This window comes from Apteryx mantelli, chromosome 13 (assembly GCF_036417845.1).
Source record: "Apteryx mantelli isolate bAptMan1 chromosome 13, bAptMan1.hap1, whole genome shotgun sequence".
Lineage (NCBI taxonomy): Eukaryota > Metazoa > Chordata > Aves > Apterygiformes > Apterygidae > Apteryx > Apteryx mantelli.
In genome coordinates this window covers 7,557,874-7,583,775 of record NC_089990.1, presented here as the reverse complement: position 1 = coordinate 7,583,775, position 25,902 = coordinate 7,557,874, and the positions used below count along the sequence as shown (strand labels likewise).

Sequence of the window (25,902 nt, the reverse complement as noted above, 5' to 3'; positions counted from 1 at the left end):
AGGCCCTCCCCGCACGCGAAAGCTCGTTTCCAAAAAAAGAAAAAAAAAAAGAAAAAAAGAAAAGGGAAAAAAAAGAAAGAGAAAAAAAAGGTGAAGAGCGACGGGCCGGGCGGCAGCGGCGCTGCCCGCGGCCGCGGCGGGAGGCAGGAGGCAGGAGGCAGGAGGCAGGAGCGCGGCGGGCGGGGCGGGGCGGAGGCGGCTGCGCCCGCCCGTTCCCCCGGCCTGGGCGGGCGGCGCGGCCCGGGGCGGCGGCGGCGGCGGCGCGGCCGGCGGCGGAGCGCTGCCGCGGGGCATGGCCCTGGCCCCGGCCCCGGCCCCGGCGCTGGCGCTGGCCGGCGCCCCGCCGGGGGGCACCTCGGCGGGGGAGATGGAGGGCTACTACTGCCTGCTGCGGGCCGCCGCGCTGCTGGAGGCCGCCGCCGCCGGTGAGTGCCCGGGGCTGCCGGTGCGGCCCGGGGGGGGCCGCGGGGGGCCGCGGGAGGCCGCGGGAGGCCGCGGGGGGCGGCGGCGGCCCCCGAGCCGCCCGCCTGGTGCGCGGGGGCCGCCGGCAGCGCGCCGCGGCCCGGGAGGCGGCGGCGTCGCGGCGCCGCCGTCGGGGCCGCCGCCGTGGCAGCGCGGGGCCGCCGGGGAGCCGGGGGTCCCGGGGCCGCCGCCGGCGCCACAGGTGTGGGGGGAGCGGGGGGAGCCCGCGAGGGGCCCGGGGCGGCCCCTCTCCGCAGCGGCAGCGCCCGGGCTGCTCCCGCGGGGGTCCCGGGGCGCTGCGCCCCGGCGGCGGGTGCGGGCGGCGCCGGCCCGGCCCGGTGCGGTGCGGTGCGGTGCGGTGCGCTGCCGAGCCGCCTCTGCTGCCGCTCTGAGCGCCCGAGGAAGGGCCCGTGCAAACTTGGCGCTGCGGCCGTCCGGCGCTGCGGCGGCTCCGTGGGCATGCCGAGGGCTTCCTCTCGCATTAGGTACCTACCTGCCGCTTGCTTCTCTGCTTAAGGCGCCTGGATCAGTTTGGGGATCTGGACTAGCATCCTTAATCTAGACGAGCTAAACCTAGCTTGGGTTTTTGCAGTGAGATGCCAGGAGCGAACAGTAAACCTGCAGGTACCAACTTCTCACACGCAGAAACTGAGATTTGAGTCACGGACTGCAGAATTGGGATGTAAAGACAGTGCAGACAAATAGCTGTTAGTACCAAAGTCTGTCTTTCTAGGAAGCCTCTGGTAGGGTTTGTTGCATGATTTTTTTTTTTAAGGCTCTGAGTATTATTTATTTTGATGGATTGCATTATCAGTGTAGAATGGCCTCATTACTTAAGGAGAGGCTGTTTCACATTGTGCTGCTGACATACCCTTTTTGTTATTGGAATGCATTGCTCAAAATGAATCTGAAGAAAGAGAATTGTTTTCAATAAGCAAAAGGTTAATTCTTTGCTAGTAGTCTTTACTCCTTCTCAGATTTCCCATGGCCAAAACAAAATAAGTCTTCCCTGTAAAGCTGTGTCTCAGCCTGATGACTATAATCTGCCCTTTCCTAGTTTCTAAAGTAGCAAAGCAGTAGGTGGATGTAGAATGTGTGTATCTATCTGTTAGGCTGCCCTTCTTCTCTCCCCTTTTCCTAGGTCTTTCAGTGTCCCTTAATCCCAGGCTGCATCCAGGAAGGTACAGAGTTGTAGTGACTGCTCTAGTTACGTGGCTGCGCACCCTTAACGTAGAGGCACTGAGGGGAAGCAAATCCAGTCGGATCTGTTATCTGCAGGCTGTAAACTGCTCTTGAGCCTTAATAATGTTTCCTTTGATGATCAATGATCTGCTCATAAACTGTTTTGAGCCTGGATTTTTTTCTGTTACTTTGTTTTCTTGTGGGGAGAACAGTTCTTTGCAGTGCAGCCTGTAATAATCCAGGAAAGGTGGTGGCATCTTGTGTCGCTGCACCCTCCCTCGTTGGAAAACCAAGGCGCTCATTATTCCATATTTGCTCGCAGCTGGCAGCGTGCTTGGAACCAAGCCAGGCACCAAAAAGACACACTGACCCCAAAAGCTTGCAGTCTAATTCCGGTTCCCTTGACCTCTTTGCAAAGCAGAGCCTAGCGGGCGGGAGGAACGTGTCCGGGGGGAAGTCGCGGGTGCAGGCTGAACAACCTGCAGCTCTTTCCCCGTACCTGCTTGTGCACACGCTCTTGTGCGATAGCGGGCGAGCTGGCACCTTCCCCTCTCGCTGCGGGCTGACCTACTTCGTGCGAACGCAACAGGCAGCGCGCGAGGGCGCTTCCCGGCGCGGGTCAGACCGCTGCCTGCCGTGCCGGCCACTCCGTGCCCTTCAGGGTGGTAGGGCAGGGGGGAGAGGGGAGATCGCAGTCAGTTAGCAAAGGAGGCTGTTGAATGGGTGCGATTAAAAAAAAAAAATCGTCTGAGAGAGCCTGATCTTCCTTCCGCTGGTGTCGGTGACAAAACACCCACGCTGTGTGCGGAGCTGGGTGACGGGGAGACGAGGGCACAGATGGTGAGCTTATTCCGTCGCCGGTGTAACGGAAACGGGGGGAGCCGGGCAGCGGCTCCTCGTGAGCGCGGGGCCCCAGCTCGTTGCCGATGGCCTTTGCGTAGTGTTCATACAAAATCAGAAACTCCCCCCAAGCACAAAGGCACGTTTGTGCGGTGATAGCTGCAGGATCCGGACACATGATTTGGGATATACATGGATTCTTAAGATTAGATGTTAAAAAAAATGCAAATTTGAGTAAGGTTCCCCCAAGCCATGAGATTAATAATAGGAAAAATAAATAGGGAGGTTTCCCCCCCCTGCCCCATCTCTGATTTCTGAGCCTTCAGCCTGATCTCGGTTCATCTTTTAACATCAGGTTTGGAAACTTGTTGGTTGTTTCTAATAAAAGGTGAGCTTCTCCCATGTTTGCTTTACTGTGATATTTAAAACTATATAAATTCCAACGCTTTTATAGCTGTTCTTTCCTTGAAAAAGCTGTAGACACGCTCTGCGAGCTGTGAGAGTACGAGCCCAACACGCTGCGAAAGCTGGATGCCAGTACGGGTGCAAACCTCGCCAGGTGCTGCAGCCGTGGCGAGCCGCGGAGCGGTCCTAGTAGCCCGGGAGCGCTCGGTAGTACGTGGGATGTGCTTCCTCTTCATAAATCGCATTTGCTACAACTGCAGCTTCGTGGTTTATCATTCATTTACCATGACAAAAGTGAAATGACAGCAGGTCTGTGTGGGAGGCAAGCAACTGAAGTGTAAAAGATGGTGGGGGAGAGAGAGAGCCTTCCAAAACGCTGCCTTTGCCTCTAAACTGCTTGGAAACAAGGAGCTTCCGCAACGCTCCGGGAGTCGGGGCTGCGCAGGAGTTCGAACCAGGGCCCGGGCAGTGCCGCGCGTTTGACTTGGAGCAGGAGCCGCTCGTCAAAGTTGGTTTTGGCAAGTGTGATGGCTTGTAAGGAAATCCGGGAGCCACAAGCCAAGCGAGCACCCTCAACCTTGTGATACGAATGGGCCGCTTCAAGCTGACACGTGTCCATGTGAAGGAGGTCATTCCTGCGTGCCTGACAAATTCAGCTTGGGTCCTGCACGCCTCCTTTTCCTACTTACTCAGCCACCAAAACCTCAATCATCTCATCCGACAGCTTCCCTAATGCTGTAAAATTGCAGGCTATCGCAAAGTTTGGGGCAGGGTGACGCGAGCGCAAGGAGCAGGGGGCAGATTGCAGTGTCACGACGGAAGTGCCGGCTGGGGCTGCCGTGGCTTTCAAATCCCTTTTTGCTCTGAGGCGATGCTGGAATTGGCTTTGCAGTGGGGCTGAGTCAGGGAGCCCAGGCTGACTACGAGGGAGCTTTCCCTCCACCTCGGCTGCCCGGCTAGACTGCCCCCGGGCAGAGCTGTTTCCTGGGAATTATGCGCTGGCCAAGACGCCTGCAAGGTGCAATTGGCCACGTGCTGTTCTGTGGATGGTCCGGCCAGGAGCAAGGTGGTGGGAGGCAGGCGACAAGCAATATTCCCCCTGGTTTCCATGCCACTGATTTGTCCTGCAGCCGGAAATCTGTTTGCTGGATCTGGATATGTGCTTTTGCTCAACACTGGAATGACAGAATCGAGCACTTTCATTTTTAATTTGGGAAAATTGTTTTTAATTTCTCTAACTTTGCAGTAAGAGTTCCTCGGTTACGCCACTGTGGGAACTAGGCTGTACAATTTAGTTTCCTGGCTGCATGGGCTGTGAAAGCAAATAAATCGTTCCATTGACTTCAGTGAACTTAATTCCAGGTTTATAAACAGGTGGTTGGGCCCAAGGATTTGCTGCTATTGCAAGTCCACAGCTCCTGCCCAAGCAGGTGAGTTACTTTGGCTGTGCACAAAGCTGGAATTTGGCTTGGAGAAGCAACACTTGCGTGGTATTGAGCGGCGATGTGAACGTTATTGATGTGTTTTGGCTCAGCAGCAGACTCTCTGAAAGTCTTTTGAGCTGAATGTGATACGTTTTGGAGGCTAATGACATTGGCTAGGGAGGCGCCTGCTGATGGCAGATGCTAAGCATACCTTCCTATGCACAGCTGGCAATGCACCTCCCTGCTGATGGGCAAAACACCTGCAGGCTCTTTCCTGAGTTTCCCATAAGTAAAGAGTACTGGAGTTGGGAATGGGAGAAAATTGAATATATGTTGAAGCTCAGACATAAGTTTAATAAATGCAAGAAACTACATTTTCTCAACTCCCACACACTGATTTAGTTTAAATCCACAGGGTGGGTGTTGAGAAACTTTTATTACATTTCTTGTGATAAATATAAATACATGTATAGCTGAGCTGGCTTTTATCTTCTCCAATTTTTGCTTAGTTAGGGCTGATGTGAAAAGACAGCTAGCCTCATTGGCCATAACCAGATCAGAGCATCCAATATTTCTGCCACACGAGGAGGTTAGCTGCAGTGATAACAGGAGAGAATATGTAAGCCTAACTGTAATTTGGTTTACTTTTGGTTAGCCTTCTCCGAGCAAAGCTTGTGCAGTTTGCCTGCTGTTAGGCTGGGCTTGAGACGCGCAGATAGGTCTGCAGGGAGAAGGCTCCAGCGTGCTAGCAGCAGGTCGGCGGATTTTCCTTCCTTCGCTCCGTTCTCCGCAGGGAGATAGGGGCGAGGGAGGGGACAGTCGGGGAGGTGGCTCCATCAGGGAGCAGGAAGAGATTTGTCCCCACGAAACTGGGACACTTCAGTTTTCGGGGTGCCCCTGCTGCTGCCGAGGCCGCGTCGCTCCGGCTGGCGGTTCCTGCCGGGCGCCGAGCAGGTGCTGGGGGCTTTGCTGGCAGCTCGGCGCGCGGCGGCGCGGAGGGCCAGTTGCACCCGGTGCTGGCGCGGTGCCCTCGGCTCCAGCTTCGGGTGCCGCTCATCAGCTCCTATTGTAAGGTTATGATTCAGCCCGTCCCGTAAGGATCATCCCAGGGGACATTCCTGCAAAGGTCCGTCCCTCCCTTCTGGCACCCTGCCTGCACGGTGGTCCATGAGCCTGAACTGTGCTGTGTTATCATTTTTTTCCCTATCCATTATCTTTTTTCAGTCAGCTGAGAAAACTCCCAGATTTGGGTGGCGGGAAACTGTGCCTGAACTGGGACATCGCTTGCAGACGAACTCGGGAAAGCCTTGGGAAGATGAGTGCGGCTGCCGGGTCGGAGCAGAGGGACCGTCTGGTGCCGTGCCCCATCTCCTGCTCCGTGCCGCGGCCGGAGCTGAGGGAAGCGGAGGACAGAGCTTGCACAGGGGCGAGCCTGGCCCCGGCATACCCTCGCGGGCGGTCCTGGGCAGGGGAAGGGCTCTGCGGTGGCCGGGCCTGGGTGAAACGGTGGCGTGGCGGGTGCTGTTGTGAATCGGTTTTGCCTGGAACCCAGCAGGCTCTAAAGAAGGGTTTTTGCTGTGACCTGGCTCCATAACGTGTGCACCGAGCTCTCTCGGGCATCATCCCTGCCGTCACCGCCAGGCTCCTGGCAGCCCCCCAGGGCGCCTCGGCGACCCTCTGGAGCCCACCGCCGCGTGGAGATTGGTGGCCAGGGATGTGCTGCAGCCTCTGAATCATCGGTTCCCTCTAAATACACCCCATCCGCCCATGGCTCACGGGACGTCCCCTGGGTGCAACTCCTCCCGCTGCTCTGTGCTCCCTTATCCCCCTCGCTGCGCTGATGCTCTGCTACGGAAGGAGCTTGAGGTGGCAGCTAAGCCTCTCCTGGCCACGTGCGGGCATAGGGAGACGTCCCTTTCTCCCCCCGCCGCTTGCCTCGGCTGCCCTTGGTGCCTCCTGAGCAGCCGGGGTGGGTGGGGGGGACTGAACGCGTGGGAAAGTAGCCTTGCAAATATACAGGTGACTCGTGCCCGCGGGCTTGTCTGCCAAACCCGGCTCACCGCGGAGGAGGACGAGAGGCAGCACGAACACAAACAAGGGAGCGGTGGCACGTGGCTGGGCGAGGGCTGGGACCGTCCCCCTAGCCTTGAACGGGCCGGGCTGCTGGCCGCGCTCCTCTCGGCTCGGCTCGAGCCAGGCCCTTTCCCGCGATGCCCCTGTTCGCTGCTGCGGATGCTGGGGGCACGTCAGTGTGATCCCTTCCTTTATTAAACCAGCGGCAGCCTTGCTGATAAAAAAGCTTGCTCGGAGGTTGACTTTTCTGAGGCATGTAATTGCAGCACGTTCAGCGTGGTTTTGAACTCAGTGTGGCTCTGAGCAGGCGCAAGGAAATAGTAACCGAGATCAAAATTGAGCCATTTGGAAACTCGTGTCTGTGCCTCTGTTTTTGCTGGGGGTTAGTTGCCTGCAAATTGTTCTTTATTGCAGAAGCGGGTTTTGCGTGAGCACCTGCCAAGTCGAGGTTGTACTGAACGCTCCGCCTGCAACAGATGGAGGTTTGCCATGAGCCTATTGACAGACCAGCCTGGGAGGCCCATCGCCTTCCTCAGGATCAATACATCATGTCTCATATAAACGTAGGCATTTAAGAATCTAATCTAATTACTACTCTTTGCCTCCAAATGAAAATCTGGTTTTGACTTGCTGTAATTAAGAAGCATTTGTCTGACAGCTGCAAGCCCTTAGACCGTTGCCCGCGGAGGGGCGATGCGGGTGTTCGTGCGCAGCCTGCGGCTGCTGCGGGGTGGGAGCTGCGGCCGTGCGCTGGGTCTGTTGTGCCACGCTGCTGTCACGCAGAAGGGGCTTGCAGCAGCCCAGGGCAGGGAGGCTTTTTGCCATCCGTGTTTTCATGGATCTTCTGTGTCGCTGCGTTGGCAAGCGGAATGGCTGCACCGCTTGGAATTGCAGCCTGTTGAATGTGTCGGTCTTTAGGCCCGTAGCAGAAACTGTGTTCTTACGCTTAAATGACTAACAGTGAGTTTGATCCATGCGGCTCCCCTTCGCAGCGGCAGAGCCTCGGCTTCGCAATACTCCCCCCGGCGACTTCGCTGGCTCGCATGAGAGTGCGTGAGCAGGCATGTTTGTTGGGGCAGCATGCGTGAGCAGTTGAGCGTGTATTTTAGTGTACACGAGGGTGTGTGCAGCTCGGAGGATAGCTGTTAGAAATGACTAGTAATTACATATATAGCTAGTGCTATCTCGGATCATTTGCATGTGCAGAGGAGGACCGCAGCTGTTTGTGCACTTCGCACAACCAAGCGCCTAAGTTTCTCTAGCAGCTGAACTTCTGGGGTATAAGAGAGGTGGATTTGTGTAATACAGGCTATGCTTCATCACAGGGTATTCCTCACATGGGGGAAACTTCCCCACGGGTTTAAATCTGTGGTCAGGCTATAAAGGTGTAATTCCAGCATAAGGCCGTTGAGCTCCATGTGCTCTGCAGCTCTGGATGGCTTTGGCAGAACTAAAAGTAGATCTGTCTTATTAGCAGGCTTCTCTCCTTTTCGGCCCTATGGATTTTTGTTAGTCCCTGCTATGGGACCTGCTCTGTCCTGCTGCTGGCAGGAGTGCGGCCAGCCCCTGCGAGCCAGCTTGCTTCCCGCTCGCTTGTAGAGGAAAATGATCTCTTGGCCTCAGGTCCCAAGAGAGGAAGCCACGAAGTCCTGGCTGGTTGCTTTTGTGACTGATATTCTGTAAATGCCTGAATTTTTTGAGGTCTCGGTGAAGAAAAATCAGTGACAGCATTAACTGTGGTGTTTCCTCTGATCCGGCTGAGTGTCTGTGTTGCCAACTGGAAGGCACAACGCAGAGGGATGGAGGAGAGGCAGGGCAGGTGCCTCCCGCTTGCCCGGCACCGGCCGTGCGTTGTCCCCACGGAGGCAGCGCTGGAGCTCGGCTCCAGCCGGCCGGCGCGTTCCCCGAGACCTGCAGTCCTGGCGGCTGTGGAAACCTTTCCTCGCCCTGCTGTCCGCGCTAGCCCAAGGCCATCCACCCCAACACCCCCCTTCGACTGCAGCTCCCCAAAGCGGGGTGAGGCCTCGGGCGCTTGGCCGCCAGCCCTCTGCTCTGGTCGGGCGCTGTAAATAAGCTTTCTGTAAATACAATAGGCCTTGTGTTCGGAGGAGTACGGCGTCCTGTTCTCCGATGGACGTTCCCTAATGAAGATATAGAGCGAAACTACACAAACAGCCCCATCAGCTTTGTGCTGCCTGGCCAGCAGCCAGAGCCGGGTCTGGCTCCTGTTTTCATTAACGCTGTTTAAACACGTGCCGTGCGTGTACCCAGCGCTGCGAGGTCCTGTTCCCACGCAGGTACCGGGCAGGATGGAGGGCGGGTCCCGCCATGGGGAAATTGGGATCCTCCTGCAAGCAGAAGCTCATGGCGAAAGCCGCTGCCTGGGGACGGGGCAAGCGGGCTGTGATTCGCGGGGGGACGCGGGCTGAGACCGTGCCCGGGCAGGGAGGCCCGGGGCCCGCGTGTCCCTGCGTTGCGCGTCCCTGCAGGCCGGGAGCAGGCGCGTTTTGTCACTCAGCCCAGCGCGTCCTGCAAGGCTTTGTGCAGACCTCCTCGCCCAAGCGTGCCGTTTACGGGAGGGCAGCTTGGAGACAGTCTGAAGTGGTATTTTTTTCTAGTAACTCCCTCCACCTTGCTTTCTGGACATGGTGTGCCGATAGAAAGAATGACGATGTTTCCTGTTGTGCACTGGACTGAGCCCAAAGTCCTTTGAAGCTTTTGGATGAGAAGGAAGAGGGTGAGAGACCCAGCAGCTGGTGGGCCGGGACGCTTACCGGGGCGATGGAGACCTGGGTTTCCCGCAGCCGGGGGGTGCCCTGTCCGCTGCGCTGTTAGCTGCTGTGGTGTGGGTTTCTTTCCTTCTTCCTGGTGGAGCTCTTCTGCTTGCGCAGATGATAACTGTATTTCAAGTGAAGAAGCCCCCTTTACCCAAAGCGAGAGCCCTGAGCGATGGGCTCCAGAGTCGCTCCTTTATGGTGCTGCTTTCTGGCTATGAAATGGGGTAGATCTACCCAGAGCGAGGAAGAGGGACAGACTGCAGGGTGGTGTCGGTCTTTCTCCTCATTCTCATTGTAGAAACCGTGTTTCCACCCTTTAATTTTACAACGTGGAACAAATTTAACGGGAGCAGCTGAAAGGGCACCACTCCGCCTTGCGTTGGGTCAGTAGTTGGGGCACTCCCTCTGCTGTAAAGGGTTTGTGTTCCAGCTCCTAGTCCAAGCAGACCGGACAGGGATGACTTAATCCTCATGTCCCAGCCCTAGCTCGCGCTCCTGCAGCTTTGCTGGGGAGGCTCATGCTGGTGCTGGCTTTGGACAGAAGTTCCCATGTCAGCTAGGAGAAACCCCGCTTGTCAGAAAACTCCCTGAGCACCGCACCTGTCTGTGTTACAGGCATCGTTGGCGTGGAGGGGACTTTTTGAGTCAGGTGGGCCTTCCTGCGGGTGGGTGACCAAGACAGAAACTGGCTGATGACCCAGGCTGACCCAGGAAGTCACCGAGAGAAATGAAAATAGGTTACAAATGTGCTGACTTGCAGGCTCCCTCGACACTGGACAAATGCTTCTTGGGAGTGTAGATGTCCACCTGGGCAACAAGCAGGGAACGAGCAAATCATGAAGTTAAACATGCTCCTTTGCCCTTTTTATTTGATTTAGTTCAGTTTTATTTTCTGGACTATGGCAACAGCCCTCAAATAAAAAGCTGTTATTCTTCATTCACAATGAAGCCATCTCCGAATGTATTTTATAGTTGCAAACAATATTTGGTCAGTGTTGTAGATGTAAGGAGCTATTACATCAACTTGGCAGATGCGTTACACAGCTGCTCTTTGCAGATGGTGTGGGCCTGCAAAGTTTAGAAAGGAAAGAAAACAATAGTTACCAAAGAGCAAAGCACTCCAAGTTTAATCGAGTCTCCAGGCTGCTGTATTTTATGAGTGATGAGGTGGCATTTGGACTCAGACTTTAGCAGCCATCTCTCTGAGTGTCCCTGTGCATACTTCCACTGTACCCGAATGCTCCTCCATACCCAAATCACCTTGAAATGGAATATCTTGGAGAAAAAGCATCATTCCTACAACTGCAGTTGGTGCAAAACCCTTGAGATACTGTCAGATGGAGAGGACCCAGCAAATGTTCTGGACTGAATAAACCAAATGAGGGTGAACGGGGTAGATTCAGCAGGGCTCTCTGCTGAGCCGCGATAATTCTTCTCAGAGGGATAAAGAGCTTTGTATTTCTCCGTTGTCTTTTCCTTGCTTGACTTCATGCATCCTCAGAAACTCTGTGTCATGGCAACAATCTCCTCAGCAGAGGAAGCTTTCAGATACATACCTCTGAATGCAATAATTGCAGCAGTGTTTTATAAATACTCAGCTTAAGGCCTATATAAAAACTGTTTCTAAAGTGTTATGGCAATTTATCTTCCTGTCCTACAGATGCTTGTTTGCTTATAATAAGGTCATACCAACTACATGGGGATAGCAGTGGTGTTTGTAAAGCGCTCTGGGATACTGCAACGCGAGGGATTCAGGCTTCATTTTGCGTCAGCACTACTCCTTTATATAATAGCTAATGATCACAAAGCCTCTTTATAAGGGAAAAGAGCAGACTCGCATGAAACCTTGACTTTTCCCCCCTTCTGCAAAGCGAGATGCAGCCCGGTGTGGCGTAACCTGGAGTGAGCAGTGATTTCCGAAGGCTCAGACAGTGGGCACTGAACTCACAGGTATCAAGGCTTTACCTGCTTCACAGCGACTGCAGCTCACGTGGGCCTCCCAGGAGCAACTTTAAACTCCCTTGCCTGCATGCAACTAGTAGTTTCAGGACAAAACTCCGTAGGGTTTTGCCACCCCTGTAGTTACTCAGTGTTTGCAGCCTGTGAAGGGCTCATTGCTGGAGCTCTGCTGTTAATAGCTGATGCTGAGCAATACGCTGGCGTCTTTTGCTGTACTGTCCCAAGAGTGTCCTTCAAATAAGAAATCATCAGCTTGCTAACAAACATCCCCTGAAGCCCTCTTTGAAAGACAGATATCTTTGGTGCCCCTTTGCATAGCATTGCCGTTCACTGTTCCTTTCCCAGAGATGAATATTTTAGGACAAAGGCCGAGCTTCTGTAGAGGATTTATAGTTCCACCCATTTGATGCATCATGGGCACAGCAGCACGCTTGTGAATTTGATGCCAGCACTTTATTTTCCCTAACGTTTGTCCAGGAAGTTGAATTTGTTGATGAATGCCAGCCGAGCGCCGGAGAGGGATTGGCCAAGGAGCGGCTACAAGGGGAATACAATCGGCATGCTGTTGTGCGCGCAGTGGTCCTGCTCCTGTGTCTTATGTGGCTGTTGAATTCTCTTCCCCCCGAAGTTTGGGAGGGTTTGTAAGGGATACGCTTTCTGATCCTTTTCTGCCTGAAGCAAAGTTCTCCTGCCTAGCTTTTCCTCAAATGAGCTATTATTTTGGATGCTCAACTTGAAACTGCTTAGAAGGGCCTGATTTTCCAGAGGCACTGAGTGCCCTCTTCTAAAAATGAGGTCCCTTAAAAAGCAAGAAACTCAAATTATAAGCAGGCTGTAGGAATCTGGGTCTCCATTTCTGTGCTAAAGTCAAGGATAAGATCTGGGTCTCTATTTCTGTGCTGATGTCAGGAATAAGACTTTCATAGGAACGAAAAAAAATGTAGAACGAGGTCCTTGCTGGAAATCATGAGTTTCAAGACCTGCTCCCTCCTGGTGCATCTGTGGTCGTTTCCACACGCAAGGAGAGCGTTGTGGCCATCCGCCGCTTACTGCCGGCCTTGCACAGCGAGACTGCGAACGCTGCGTACGTCTCCCAGCGTGGCCCGGGGCTGGGGGACGCGCGGGCAGTTCCTTGCTGCAGCCCTTCGAGAAGGGTCGCCTTGCTGCTTGGCTTGCAGGCGGTCTGCGACACTGGTCACCTGTCCCCAGGTTTGCAGAGGGCCTGGCGCAGCAGGCCCCAGACTCTGTGGTTAGAGCACATGTTTTTCAGATGCTGGAGGGTTTTTTGTTTGGTTGTTGTTTTTTTGAAATTATCTGTGGAAGAATGATACTTTTTTCCAATTACAGTTGTCTCCAGCTTAATTTAAGACTGCAAAATATAAGATTGTTCTCAGTGAGAAGATGACTTGTGAAACTGCTTTTAATTAAGTGTTTTATTACCATGCAAAGGTTAACCCCCTTTTGCTAAACTGCTTGTTGACAGCTATTAATAAGCCAGCGTTTCCCTTCCGTATCGCTACAGAAGGGAAAACAAAAGCTGCATTTATTGTAAAACCGTCGCTGTGTTTGGTGTTGCTCTGGTGTATTCCTGAGTCATGCATGGGTGTTGCATCACAGGGCAAAACTTCTCCCGGCTTGCCCGTGGCTGCATCTTCACGGAAGTAGACGGAGGTGCAAAAAGCTCCCCACCTTCCTGCGAGCAGCGGAGGCAAACGTCTGAGCACAGCCTTCCTGCCGCGGGGCTTTGGTCTCGTGTTTTCAAAGATCCTCGTGTTTAATATCATACGCTTCAGGTACTGGAGCTTCCTAACTTATTAAATGTGGTTTTTACCGATATGAAATCATTGGTAGGGAAAATATTTCCAGAAAAAAGCTGTTACCACTGTTTTCCCCCAAGTTAGCTGCAGCAGTTAGTTGAATAAGAGAAATACTTGAAATCCCTTTGAAAAAATAAACTTTCTTTCTTACCAAGAACACTTTTGGGGCCTGTTAAAATCCAGAATGTTACTGCAGATGTCAGTGGGCTGAGGCTTGATCCTTAAAGAACAAAAATAACATTTTTATCTACAAGAGGAAAAAATAGCAGAGTGTGCATTAAAAACGGGAACAGCCAGGGAGCAGTCTGAATAGCAGAAGGCAGAGTACCCCAGACGTGGTGGACTGTGGACTGTGGTGGTGCGGCTCGGTACAGCCAATTAAATGCTTGAAAAATCCTTAGATAAAGTATAAGTGACCAGAGGGCTTTTTTGCGGAAAAAAAAAATAAATAGAATAACTGCCGATTACAGAGGAGTGTGCTGAAGTATGCAGCCAGTGTGATTTAAAACAGCCCAAAGATTACTCCTGGGGACCAACGCTGTAAAACGATCAGTGTTTAAAATTAAATTTTCAGAAAGCACGAATACGTTAATCTGTATAGCTGTGTTTTAAAACATTTATGTGCAGGAACAAGGATGTTTAATTTTTAGCTATGATTCCATTTATAGATAATCCAGGAAAACGTCTACCGGCTATAAGCTGCTGTTGTGTTTAGTGAGTCTGATCCCTGTTTGCTTCTCACGGTGAGAGGTAAAATTATGTACGCTGTTCCGATGTGCTCCATTGGCACTGAAACGGTCACAGTGTGCTAACTATGGCATTATAACAGCCTCTCCCATTATTTAATTAAAAAGAAATCTAATAACCAAACAACAGCCTTTCCAGCGCATGCAGCCCCATGCCAGGTGAAAGCAGCCAGGCTGATCTCAGAAGCTTGTTTGCTCAAAATTAAAGACTCCAACAGTACAAAACCCAGCCTTATTCAGCAGTCTTTGACGCCGCTGTTCCCAGCAGAGCCTTGGCGCGTTATATTGCCAAGTTTAGAAAGAAGAAGGGGAGTTAGGGGAATAACATTTGTAACTTGAAAATATAAAAATTGCTTTGAATGCCCTGTTGAGTGGAGAACATTTAAACTCTTAGGCATTTCTTAGTACATTTGACAGAATATATTTACTACTGAATTATGGCATTTGCGCTGTTGGAATCATTGGAAACATTGGTTTTGAGGAAAACAATATTCTTGGTTGTGATCTTTGATATATAGTTTTGGGAAGCCCCCTTTGGTTTAAGTCCCACCTTTGGGTTGCACAGTTGATAAAATCATTTGCTCTGCATTTTTGCTGTCTTTTTGATTGACGCTTCTGCCTTTTCCAGAAACCACAATACCCATCTGTGCAAAGGACATCAGTGATGATTTGATGAAAGAGTTTGTTTTTCTTTCTGGTGAGTACGGCAAACTTCTCCATGTTCTCTGTGTGCGGTAATTAAATACTCCAGATGAACTTATGCACTATTTGGCAAAACGATACTGCACATGGGATATTATCCATCAGGTAGTCTCCAGTGCCACTAGAAGTGTTGTTAATAAAACATTGTGGTGGTTTGAAAGAGCATATTAGGTTTCTGTTTCAAAGTATACTGTAAAATATTCTTATCTTCAAACCTTCAATGCATTAACAAGCATTTTTCTTTGAAATATATTTCTATAGGTTCAAGAACATTGTTCTTAGATTTGCCTTTGTATATCTGACTTCTTTTGCTGTCCCACATGAAATAAAATATGCTCAGTCAATAAAGGAAATACGTGGTACCTAATAATTTTATTTCTACCACCTGTTTGTGTGTGTTTTGTGCTTGTAACCAGCGCTAGAATTTGGCCTATAATACCAAAAGATGATCCTGAGATCACTTCTTAGTTTTCAGATTACTTTGTCAGAGAAGAAATATATTTGTTTTTAAGATAGGTATTAAGGTATTTTTATATAAGTATTTAAGACATTTTTGAAAATAGTTTCTTTTCAGTCACTGCTGAAATAGGATTTAGGAGCCAAAGACACAACCCTGGTTTTTAAAGACCATGCTGTAATGGTGCAGTCAAGCTCAAAACGGGAAGGGCAGATTTTTGCTATTCTGGAGATTTAAAAATCTCTAGAGAACTGTGGCAAGCTCCAGGCTGGCCGAGCGCCAGGCGCCCGGGCCGTGCTGCTGGCCCTGCTGCAGAACGCGTCCAGAGAAGCCCTGTTGTCTTCCTTGCAGGTGGCCGCGGGAAGGATAACGCTTGGATTATCACCTTCCCCGACAACGCTCGCTTCCACGAAGTGCCCGAGGAGATCTTAGCAAAAGTCTTAACGTACTTAACTTCGGTCCCGAGGTACGTCGCTCCCTTCTAGCTTTTGCTGGCGATCGGCCAGGGTGTCGGTCCGACTGGCATCGGGCGCGGGATCTTCGGATAATGTCACCCATCGGGGCGAGGGGCATCTCCCGCCGTCAAAGCGAGGAAGAGGGAGAAGGCGAACAACGAACTACGAGCCTTTGCAATGTCTCGCTGTGGTGTTTAATGCACCAGTAACCGCAGAGGAGAAGGTGGACACCATCCCTATTACTCGTCAGCCTGCGTGTGTCATAGATTTGGCTTATTAAGTTTCTAATTAGCAGCAGGCTGTCCTTAAGCTTTGACATGTGTCATCACTTAAATATGCCATGCCACTGCTGAATAATATTTTGACGTGTACAAATAGAAAGCACATTACTGTGGAAAGAGAGAAGTGTAACCGGAGGAAGAGAATAATTACAGGAGCAGAGCCATTTGGGGTCCCCATTATGCCTGCTCGCTCAGCAGCACGCTGTAATTCCCATCATGGGTTGTACCTCAGGGTCAAGCGGCTGACAGTCTGTCTGCCACGTACAGGGCTTTGTACTCTCGATAAATGGGAGCACTTCTTGCTGCTGAGCCTGGTGACTCAGTTACCTGGAATGCTTAATTTCCTTGAATAATGCCTGTTTTGGCAAATGTGCTCCTTCAGGGAGAGCAGGTTGATGGCAGCTAGATGGGAACTTTCCATCAGCAGCTGCCTTGGAGAAAGTGCCGTATGTTTATCCACCTCTGCAGGACAAAAAGGGCCCCCGGTTCCTCTCCCCACTCGTGTGTCCGGCTCGGCACGGAGCGCGGTCCCAGTCCCGTGACCGGCCGGAACGGTTTCCCGCTCCCTGCAGCGCCAAAGCCACGTGCCTTCTTGCCATGCAGGCGTCCCACATCGCTGCCCGCGCGCCTCGGCGCCGCCAGTTTGAGCAGGACTTCGTATTTCGCGTGACTGCAAACACACCCTGGCGTTAGCATGATTAGCAGTCTCGCTCGCCTTGGAAGAGGTCAAACTCGATCAAAAACCTAATGAGAGCTTGCTGGTGATTCAAACGCGTTCAGCGTGTTATTTGTAAAGCCACTTCTTTAATCAAGCTTCTCTGCTCCTCCTGCCATTAAAACAGCCTCTTTCAGTGCCTGACATGTGCCTTTTAACACGGGGCAGTAAAAATGCTGCGGGGCCAGGGAGCGGAGAGGGGCATCGTGCGAGTGAGGATGCGAGGGCTGGAGGCCTCGCCGGCCCCGGTGCCGTGTCCTGCCGCGGGGTCGCAGACCGGCCCAGGGCTCGCGTTTGGGGCCTGAATTTCGCCACGTACTTTTCTCCTGGAAATGAGGGGTAGGGAAAGGAGCTAGGGGCTGCAAGCTGCTCCCCGCTCGGCAAGGTGAGGGCATTAGTTGCAGAGCTGGGGGAAGTGGAGTCTTGCAGCCAGGTTAGTTTTATTTTGGGATCCATTGGAACCACACCGCAGGCGAGGGAAAGCTGCAGAATACAGTTGCAGAGAAGAGCCGGATAGAAAAACAACCAACCTGCCTCCAGCGTCCACAAACCGTGCCCGCAAACCAAAACGCCCCGGGGCGCTGGGTGGGGGGCTTTGTTCAACAGCACCGTGTGATGGTGGGCTTAAGGAGAGGCATTTGCACGTGTGATGGATCGCTGTGGCAAGGAGGAAAGACCATATCAGTGATCTTCTTGATTATACAGCCTCTACGTATTTAGACAAGCTTTGCATATTTGACTTATGCTGTCACTCTGAAGTAAAGTACAAAGTGATTTAGAGCCACGGCTGATGACACGAAGTAATGAAAGGGCGAAGGGTGTTGTTGGCTATAAATAATTCTGACCTGAAATATTATGCAGTAGGTCCTGAGCGTGTGCTCTGATTCGACCAGCCACAAGGAGTCTCTCAGTCCTGTGATAAATCTCACAACTGCAGACTCAGGGATCCAATTTCGAGTCCTTCTGCAAAACATCACAAGTCTTATTTTTAGACCAGTGTATCTTGTAACACATACAAAATACAGGGTAAGGAAAAAAAGTGACAGGAAGCACCCAGAGAGAACTAATGCCTCAGTCCAGTTATCTGTCTCCATCCTCGTACCGCTGGCTGCAAATAAACTCACGCCTTGCAAACATTTGTGAGAATGCATTGATTTATTTTTATTGTCAGTCTAAAAGGTACATTGCAAGGCTGGAAATCTGATACACCTGCAAGGCCTGGATTGCACACAGTCATAGATTTGCTTGCTAGCCCCAAAATAAATTAAAAAATTCCAAAAGGTTTCAAGGTTTTGTACACTTTGGAACTTTCTTCTTTGTGGCTTTAAGGAAACTGATAAAAGTAAATTAGCCTGCTGAGAGGCTGCTCTCTGAATAAGTCCTTATCCTGAGGAAATGACATACTTTGGCGTACTTTTGCTAACTGACAAAGTACCGCAGTCTGACTGCCTTTTCTCTATTGCTTGGATTTGGGTTTTTGCCTTTGGGAATTAAGATGACAGCAGTGTTGTGTAAACAGTATTTTATTTTGAATTGCAGCTAGGCGTGAAATATCGAGGGGGTTGTTCTGATCAGAGACATACCTTTGGAAGTTTCAAGATACGTTGAAAACTCAACCAATTTTATTTTTACCTAAAACAAAAGGATCCTTGTGATCCCCTCTCACCCCCACTGTTTAGCTGCCGGTGAGGGTTATGCTGGCAAGTCAGCAGAACTGACGTGAACGTGCAGAATCTTCTGATGTTGCCAGCAGTGTTTTGGCTGGAAAAAGTTTTGGCTGGAAGGTTGTGCCTTATTCCCAGTCGTAATGTGTGAAGTTACTTCAGACTTTATTACATGCAAAAATTGTGTGTATGACCCATGTATAAAATATCCTACTAATGTTCTCTTTTGTGGTAGGCCGCAGTGACCCTACATAAATTATAAACAGGCATGAAAGCTTTGCGCTTTGGGTGTGATGTTCCAGATCCATAGGATGTATTTATAGGAGAGCTTGGGAGCTGGATGTTTCTGCATATCTTCAGACAACTGTTGTGGGCCAAAATTTTTTTTTTTTTTTTTTGCTATCAGCACAACTTCTAATTTCTTTTAAATATATTTGTAGAAGGTGCAGTTATCACATCGTGAAGTAGTAAGATGTACGTTGAATGGATACTCCTGCGCTGGCTTTAAATGACTTTTTAATGTAGTCAAGTTGCCAAGTGTTGTCTGCCATGTGATCGCTCTGAGTAATCGCTCTGAGTAAAGCATCATGTGTTTTCACTTGCCAAACACAAGAATTATTTAAGACATTGCTCGCGGCAGGCCGCTTTCATCGGGTCGTGCCCCGCGCAGATACCTGACGCAGCTCGAATGAGCTCCCGTGCGCGCCGGGAGCGTCGCCGCAGCCCCGAGACGCGCGGGTAGGGTGGCACGTAACACGGCTATCCCTTTTCCGTGTCCACAAAACTGCGGTGCAGATGTCAGTGTTACCCAACCATCCTGTAAATACACTCGCCTCGGAGCGCTGGGTTACAAGCCCTGGGGCGTACCCTTACCTGCCTGCAAGCACGGTTCCAGTTTGTAATTCAGGCCACGCTTGGCGTCGGTGGTGTCACCGGGCTGAGCCTCTTGAAGAGCTGTAACCAGATTCCTCGATAAGGTAGTGTCTGAATTAGAGACAGGAATTCGCCCGCGACCACGTGCATGCCCGATGCTGCTCGCCCATCTAGCAAGGAGGCAAAGGCCTCCGTGGCGGCGGCACGCGTTTCGAGGGCGCTGTCGTCCGCGCGGGCGCAACTGGTGCTGCCCGTCTCAACGGCCAAGCTGGCGCTGGGCTGGCAGCGAGGAGGCATTGCCAAATTTCTCTCCGGAGGCTGCCCTGGGAAGTGTTTTCAGGTGGAATTTGGGGAACTGAGCAAAGGTCAAAATGTATTTTGTGTTCGGTGTTCCTGCGTTTGGGGCTTTTCTCGGGACAGTCACGTTCCCTCAAAATGTTGTCTGGCTACTTGGTATTTTCTTATCTCATAGTCAACATGAGTCTGACACCAAATTTATCCTAATCCTGGACAGAAGATTGGATACGTGGACATCTGTCAAAATGACTCTTCAAAAAATAGCAGTAAGTCCTCTTTAATGTTAATTCCTTTTAATTTACTAAGGCGTCATGTCCATTATGTATCACATTCAGAAAACATCAGAGAGTAGGAGCAATGATGCTTGTGCTCTCTCTAGGAAGCAGTCTGCTTTATGGCCCTATAATTAATTCAGTCATTGCTCTATGCCTGATTTGAATGCATAAATTAGCTGTTTGAGCATTAACTGATTCATCTGCTGGTGTTTGTGCTTTCTTCATAGCGGTCCGAATGCATTTTGTGCCCTGTTCCATGCTTTTGCTGGGTAGAGAATTTGACTGCATGTATGTTCTTTCTAGATGCTGGTTATTAGTGACAATATATTTACCTAATTGTCAGTGACTGAAAGCGTTAGATTCTTAAAACAGGCTTCTCATCATTTGTATGTGTGCATGGGTGGAAAAGGATCTATTTTGAATGTGTATGTATGCATTCATGAATTTTAAATATCTATTACATCAGTTTATATGCTACCCATCATTATATTCTGAAATATCTCAGAAGTAAGCTTTTTTGCAACTCAGCAATGCATTGTGCTTTACAAAATCAGAACATGCTATTATTGCATGCGTAGAAAAGTCACTTTTATAATTGAATGGACTATAGGTAGGAGCTAATTGCTAGGTGCTTTTCCAACTGGACCATGCCACGTGGGTAAGTAAATGGAAATGTTCTGAGTGTATTATTATTGCCTTTTTTTCTTCTTGTAATCATTGAACAGAGTTCGATGTATAGATCCATCTGATAGAGAATGAAACCAAGGAGTATGTAGTGAGAAAGAGGGCTCTTTGCTGAATCTGCTTAGATGTGGTAAACTTAAATCTTATGCCACCTTAATATTTAGTACTGGTCCAGCTAAACTTAGCATTAAAAATGTTTGAGCTTTAATGATATTTTGCTGATAGACATCCAGTAGAAGGTGTGTGTTTTAAGAGAGGATTACCTTTTTGCAGTGTGCATAAGATACTACTTGTCAATGTTTTAGGCTCCGTTTTTTCTGAATTTTGTAAATTGAATTTCCAGGTGTGCTAGTAAAAAAGGAGCATTTAAAAAGTAGTTCTTTAAAGTGATCATCAAAATTCAATTCTTCTGCCAGCATTTGAACTGCTGCTGGCAAGAACTTTTTTTTAGAATGATGCAGTTGCTTTGCATAGTCTAGAAGTTTTTAATGTGAAAATCCTGTCCTGATCTGTAACTTCTACAGAAGTGTCATTCACTGTGTTTAATAAGAAAATATAATTGTTTTGATCACATGACCTATTTGTATATGTGTATGCATTGCTTGTCCATTAAGAGAAGTGACTGTCTGCTGTGTCAGGGCTGTCTGAGTAAATATTGTGGAAGTGCTTGATGCAAAGGGGAGCAAGAAGCAGGAAATTTGTGTTCACAAATCTTAAGAGTCTTGGGATTCTTGCCTTAAAAACCTGAGGGTCTGGCCCTAGAAGGCTGTCTTGGTGTCTAGGTGGTGCTTTACCAGACTTGCCTTTGTGCAGGTAACACAAAGATTAAATCTGGACTTCTTTCCAATGATAAATCATAACATGCTTCAATAAAAATTCCTTTTTCTCATCTCTATAATTTTGGAATATGGAAGTGCAAATAAGCTGAATTTGAAATGCACAGTGCCCTGATTTTTTCAGAGTATATATATGCCATTGCAGTTCTGCAGTCGTGCATCTGATCTGGGAAAATTTTATATCAGGCTCTACAGATTTTTGTTTAACTCCTTGCTGTTTTGTCTCAGAGTTGCACTAATTGCCTGGGCAAGGTAGGCTCGTAGTTGTACTTGCTTGGGAAAGCGAGGCCCTATGTGCCAAGCCTCAGGTTTGCACGAGTAGTTTCCCTCACCTCACACGTAAAGCCCTAAACAACTTTAAAACATCCATTTCAGATCATAATAGGGGAGAAAAGGTAATTTTTTTAAATTAGGAGGTCTGGCTCAGCCCCCAAAGCAGAGAGCGGGCCCCAGTTCTAGGATGATTTTTGGCATTCCACCTTAAAAAGCGAGTCGGGGCTGGGAGCCGGAGCGCGCCGCGGGCGCGGAGGACGAGGCAGGGCCGCGGCGCTGCTCCGCACGCGGGGCGCGGGACCGGCACCGGCGGCCGCGCGCCGTGCGTGGGAGCCGGGCGGAGCGCGGTGCGGGCGGCGCGGAGCGCAGCGGAGCGCAGCGAAGCGCCCGGGGGGGACGCGGCGGCCGCGCGGGCGGGAGCCGCCGCCGCCGCCGCTGCCGGAGCGGGGCTCCCCGCGGCGGCTCGGCATCCCCGGAGGGGCGGCGCGGCGCGGCGGTGGCGGTGGCGGTGGCGATGGCGGAGGCGGAGGCGAGCCCCCCGCGCGGCGTGCGGCGGCTCCGGAGGGATGCGGTAAGGCTGCGCCCCGCCGCAGGGCCCTGCCGCAAGGGCAGCGCAGCGCCCGAGCCCCCCGCGCCCGCGCCCGCGCCCGCTCCCGCGGCGGCTGCCGCAAAGCCCGGCCTTCCCGGGCGCGCTAACATGGAGGAAGCGGGCGTTCTGGCCAGCATGATTTAAACCGAGCATCTCCGGGAGTATTTTTAGTATCGTCTGCTCAGGAGAGCCCAGGCTCCTCTGGTAATCTTTATGCACCGCTGTCTTTCGGTGTTTGGAGTGCATCTCGGAGATATCTTGTGGAAGGTTTACTGTATTATTCTTATATTCAGAGAAACCCTTTCTCAGAGAAAGGCTGTGCAAAGCATTTGTTCACTGGCTATGTTAACAGCATCTTTAGTGGTTAATTGTGCAGCCGGCTAAATAAAGGTAGCAGAACATTTTGGAGTTTCATTTTAGCTGTCAGGGAAGTTGAAGCTCACACTAGCAGTACTTGGCATTTTATTGTTTGACTTTTCCTTTAAAGGACAGAAGAAAGTCATTAACTTCAACATCTGTACAAGGGCCAGTAGCTTCTTCAATTTCTGTTGTTCAGAAACAAACTTACTGGCAGATATTACTTTTTCTTTAGCTCTGCTGACTTCCAACCTCACAAACGTCCCTGTGAGCTGCAGGGAAGAATATGCCCTGAAAACTGAAATCCTCAGACCACGTTAAATATGTGGTTAGGATGAGATGCTCACAAAGGAGATAACAGCTGTGATGCTTTCAAAATATTCTGTTCTTGTGCTTTATTAGCACAGCTCATTAGTATTAATTATACCAGGGCTACCTGAATGCCTATGGTTGAGCATGCATTTAAACAAGTTGCTGGACTGGGGCCTTAAGGTATACATGTTTGTGTCCTCAGAACTTAAGGAATTTTCTGAACATGCTATTTTGTCAGTGAGTTCATAGGAGCAAAATGTTGCCGTCTGATTTGTTGGAATTGTGCCGATAATTTTGTGTCTTTCCTGATACACTGCAGAGAAATAGCAGAGGGCAAAGGGTATAGGGGTTACTTTTAGGTTCTTTAGTCTATATCATTGAGTTTGTCAAATGCACAAGATTTTTTTTACAGTTATAAACAATAAGATAAACTATAAGGTAAGATAAGGACGTTTCTGTCTTTGCTTTCTTGAATATGTTACAGGGAAGGGTTTTTTCCAGCATTACCTTCAGTATTATTAGAGTTAAGTCTGCAGGTAATTGCTCTAGACTTGGGCCCTTAGAAGAACTAGAATTCTAGTAGTGATCAAAAAAGATATAATCCCCTCAGGAATGTATCTCTGAGGAATTACTGGCCTATATTTTTGTTGATTTATTTATTACTTTTCATGCTTTCTCTTAAGTCTGAAAAAGGGCACAGGATAGTTTGACTGGTAGCTGTTTCCTTGCAAGGTTTTTTTCTTTGCTTGCTTGCTTGTTTGTTTTTTCCATTCTTGAAATACATTAGGTATCATGTGCAAAACTGTATTTCTTTTTCTTTTATCTACCCATAAGTGCTGACCTTGATCTTATAAGATCAGCAGAAAAATCCCTAAATGTTTTCTAAACCAAACAGAAATCAAATTACCTGTCCTGCAAATGCAGCTACCTCTGAGGGTGAAACGTATTGGGTCTCAAAAGGATACAGTTGTGCATATATAGGACATAAGGTTTGTTATATCAAAGAAGAGTTTGCCTCTCTATCAGATGTGACAGAGGGATATGAATGTGAGATTATGGTCTCTTTTTATATTTTGTGTGGAACATGCTGGCTTCCTGCATTCATGAAAGTCAAGGTGACCAAAAGCACCTCTGCTGCCCAGAGGTGTTTAACACCTTATTGCTATTGCAGAGTACTCTCGGCACTCAGCTCTGGTTGCCTCCTGACAACTGGTCCCTCTTCCTGGAGCTATACGTTTCCCGTCCCAGGGCCCAAGCATGAAGAGGTCCACACTCCGTAGCTTCCCAGCAGGAGATAGGTTCAGAGGTCCGAGCCTGGCTTCCATGGATTCTGCTCTGCGCAGGAAGGATGCAACTGAAATGAAGATTTGAAGGAGAGAGAGGGCAAAACAGACTCATTGCTGCTTGAAATGATGAGCAGGGTTAAATGGGACTGGTGTTTCGAGGGGAAAATGAGATATAAGACCAAAGCAGAATGCATCTCTGGCTGGTTGTTGTTCTCAAAGATATTCCTGATACATTCTTCATGAGAAGGTTACAGTAGGAGCCTAAAGTTCAGAGGTCTGAACACACTTTTGGGTTTCTGAGCTGGAAACAGTGGCTTCCCACAAACTCTTTGGGACTTCACAGTTGGATTCACCTACAATGGACTGGTGACCATGCAGAAGGGCCTAAAATCACCTCCTCCAAGCTCCTTCAAAGCATTGTAAGACTATGGGCCTCAAAAGGCATTGGTTAAGTTCAGTTTGAGCCATTAATATCAGAGGGTGCACAGCCTGTTTTGGAAAGAGAAGACCTATCAGAAACAACCCTTCCCTGTTCACAGAATCACAGAATCGCTGAGGTTGGAAGGGACCTCTGGAGATCATCTAGTCCAGCCCCCCTGCTCAAGCAGGGTCACCTAGAGCACATTGCACAGGATCGCGTCCAGGCGGGTTTTGAGTATCTCCAGAGAAGGAGACTCCACAACCTCTCTGGGCAACCTGTTCCAGTGCTCTGGCACCCTCACAGTGAAGAAGTATTTCCTCATGTTCAGATGGAACTGCCTGTGTTTCAGTTTGTGCCCGTTGCCTCGTGTCCTGTCGCTCGGCACCACTGAAAAGAGTCTGGTCCCATCCTCTCGACACCCTCCCTTCAGATACTTGTACACGTTGATAAGATCTCCTCTCAGCCTTCTCTTCTCCAAGCTAAACAGGCCCAGCTCTCTCAGTCTTTCCTCATAAGAGAGATGCTCCAGTCCCCTCATCATCTTTGTGGCCCTTCGCTGGACTTGCTCCAGTAGTGCCACATCCCTCTTGTACTGGGGAGCCCAGAACTGGACGCAGTACTCCAGATGTGGCCTCACCAGGGCTGAGTAGAGGGGAAGGATCACCTCCCTCGACCTGCTGGCAACACTCTTCCTGATGCAGCCCAGGATACCATTGGCCTTCTTGGCCACAAGGGCACATTGCTGCCTCATGCTTAACTTGGTGTCCACCAGCACTCCCAGGTCCTTCTCAGCAGAGCTGCTTTCCAGCAGATCAGCCCCCAGCCTGTACTGGTGCATGGGGTTATTCCTCCCTAGGTGCAGGACCCTGCACTTGCCTTTGTTTGTTTGCAGCTTGTGGTGGCTCCTTGACCTTGCTGATGGCTGTTGCTGTTGTCCTGTTTGTGGAGAAATGCCCTCTGGGAAATCACCAGCCTGTGATGTGAGGCTTATGGGGGAAATGTGGTGGGAGCGAGGGAATGCCACGGGAAAGCCTTGCAGCTCTGCAGGGCGGACATGGCATCACCACGGACACAGACCAGCAGGTCTCCTGTGGGAGCTTCTTAGTGCCGTGGGACATGCCGGAGCATGAAAAGTATTAAGGACTGGCCAGATCAGCCAAGAGGCCCGGAAATATAACGGCAGCATTTAATGAGTCCAACAGGCAGCCAGTGTGGGGAGGCAGGAGAGGCAGCTGACTTCTCTGGGCCAGCTTGGAGAATGAATGCTGAGTTTGCCAGAAACTTTCTAGTGAAATATTTATGCTGTGAATTTTCAATTCATTCCAAATGTTTGCAAGACTATGCCAGTTTGGGTTGTGCTTTCCTCAGCAAACATCTTCTGCATCCCAGGTGGAACTTTTGCTCTATTTTGGAAAGTGAGAAATGTCTCCAGCTCCTTGGAAATCTCCAGTAGCCTGTGGACAATTTGCTCTCTAGTAACATGGGAAGCTCAGGTTTAAATTCCTGAGCTGAGCAGGGTGTCAGAGATGTGCTTCTCTTCAGACCCAGCAGTGCCCTGTAGCTGGCCTGTCGGATAGCCTAACGTGGCTGTCTTGCGTGAGAGCAGATTTTCTTTTTGTAGATAATTAAATAGGCATCGAAGCAGGGAGCTGAACCCAGATCTCCTGCAGCCTCTCACGCACCTGATCTTGGTGGTGTTTCACTGTGGTTGTATGAAAGATCCGTGAAAGGTTTCAGTTT

At 50.2% G+C, this 25,902-nt stretch overlaps 1 protein-coding gene across 1 annotated transcript in view; it reads left to right on the top strand.

The window, feature by feature from the left end:
- The first annotated feature begins 292 nt into the window (after positions 1-292).
- The window catches only part of MCF2 (MCF.2 cell line derived transforming sequence), a 61,596-nt gene continuing 35,986 nt past the window's right edge, over positions 293-25,902 (top strand). The window contains exons 1-4 of the mRNA XM_067303885.1: positions 293-425; positions 14,314-14,382; positions 15,196-15,310; positions 19,305-19,395. Coding sequence (XP_067159986.1) covers positions 293-425; positions 14,314-14,382; positions 15,196-15,310; positions 19,305-19,395 — 408 coding nt within the window. The remainder of the gene's footprint in view (positions 426-14,313; positions 14,383-15,195; positions 15,311-19,304; positions 19,396-25,902) is intronic.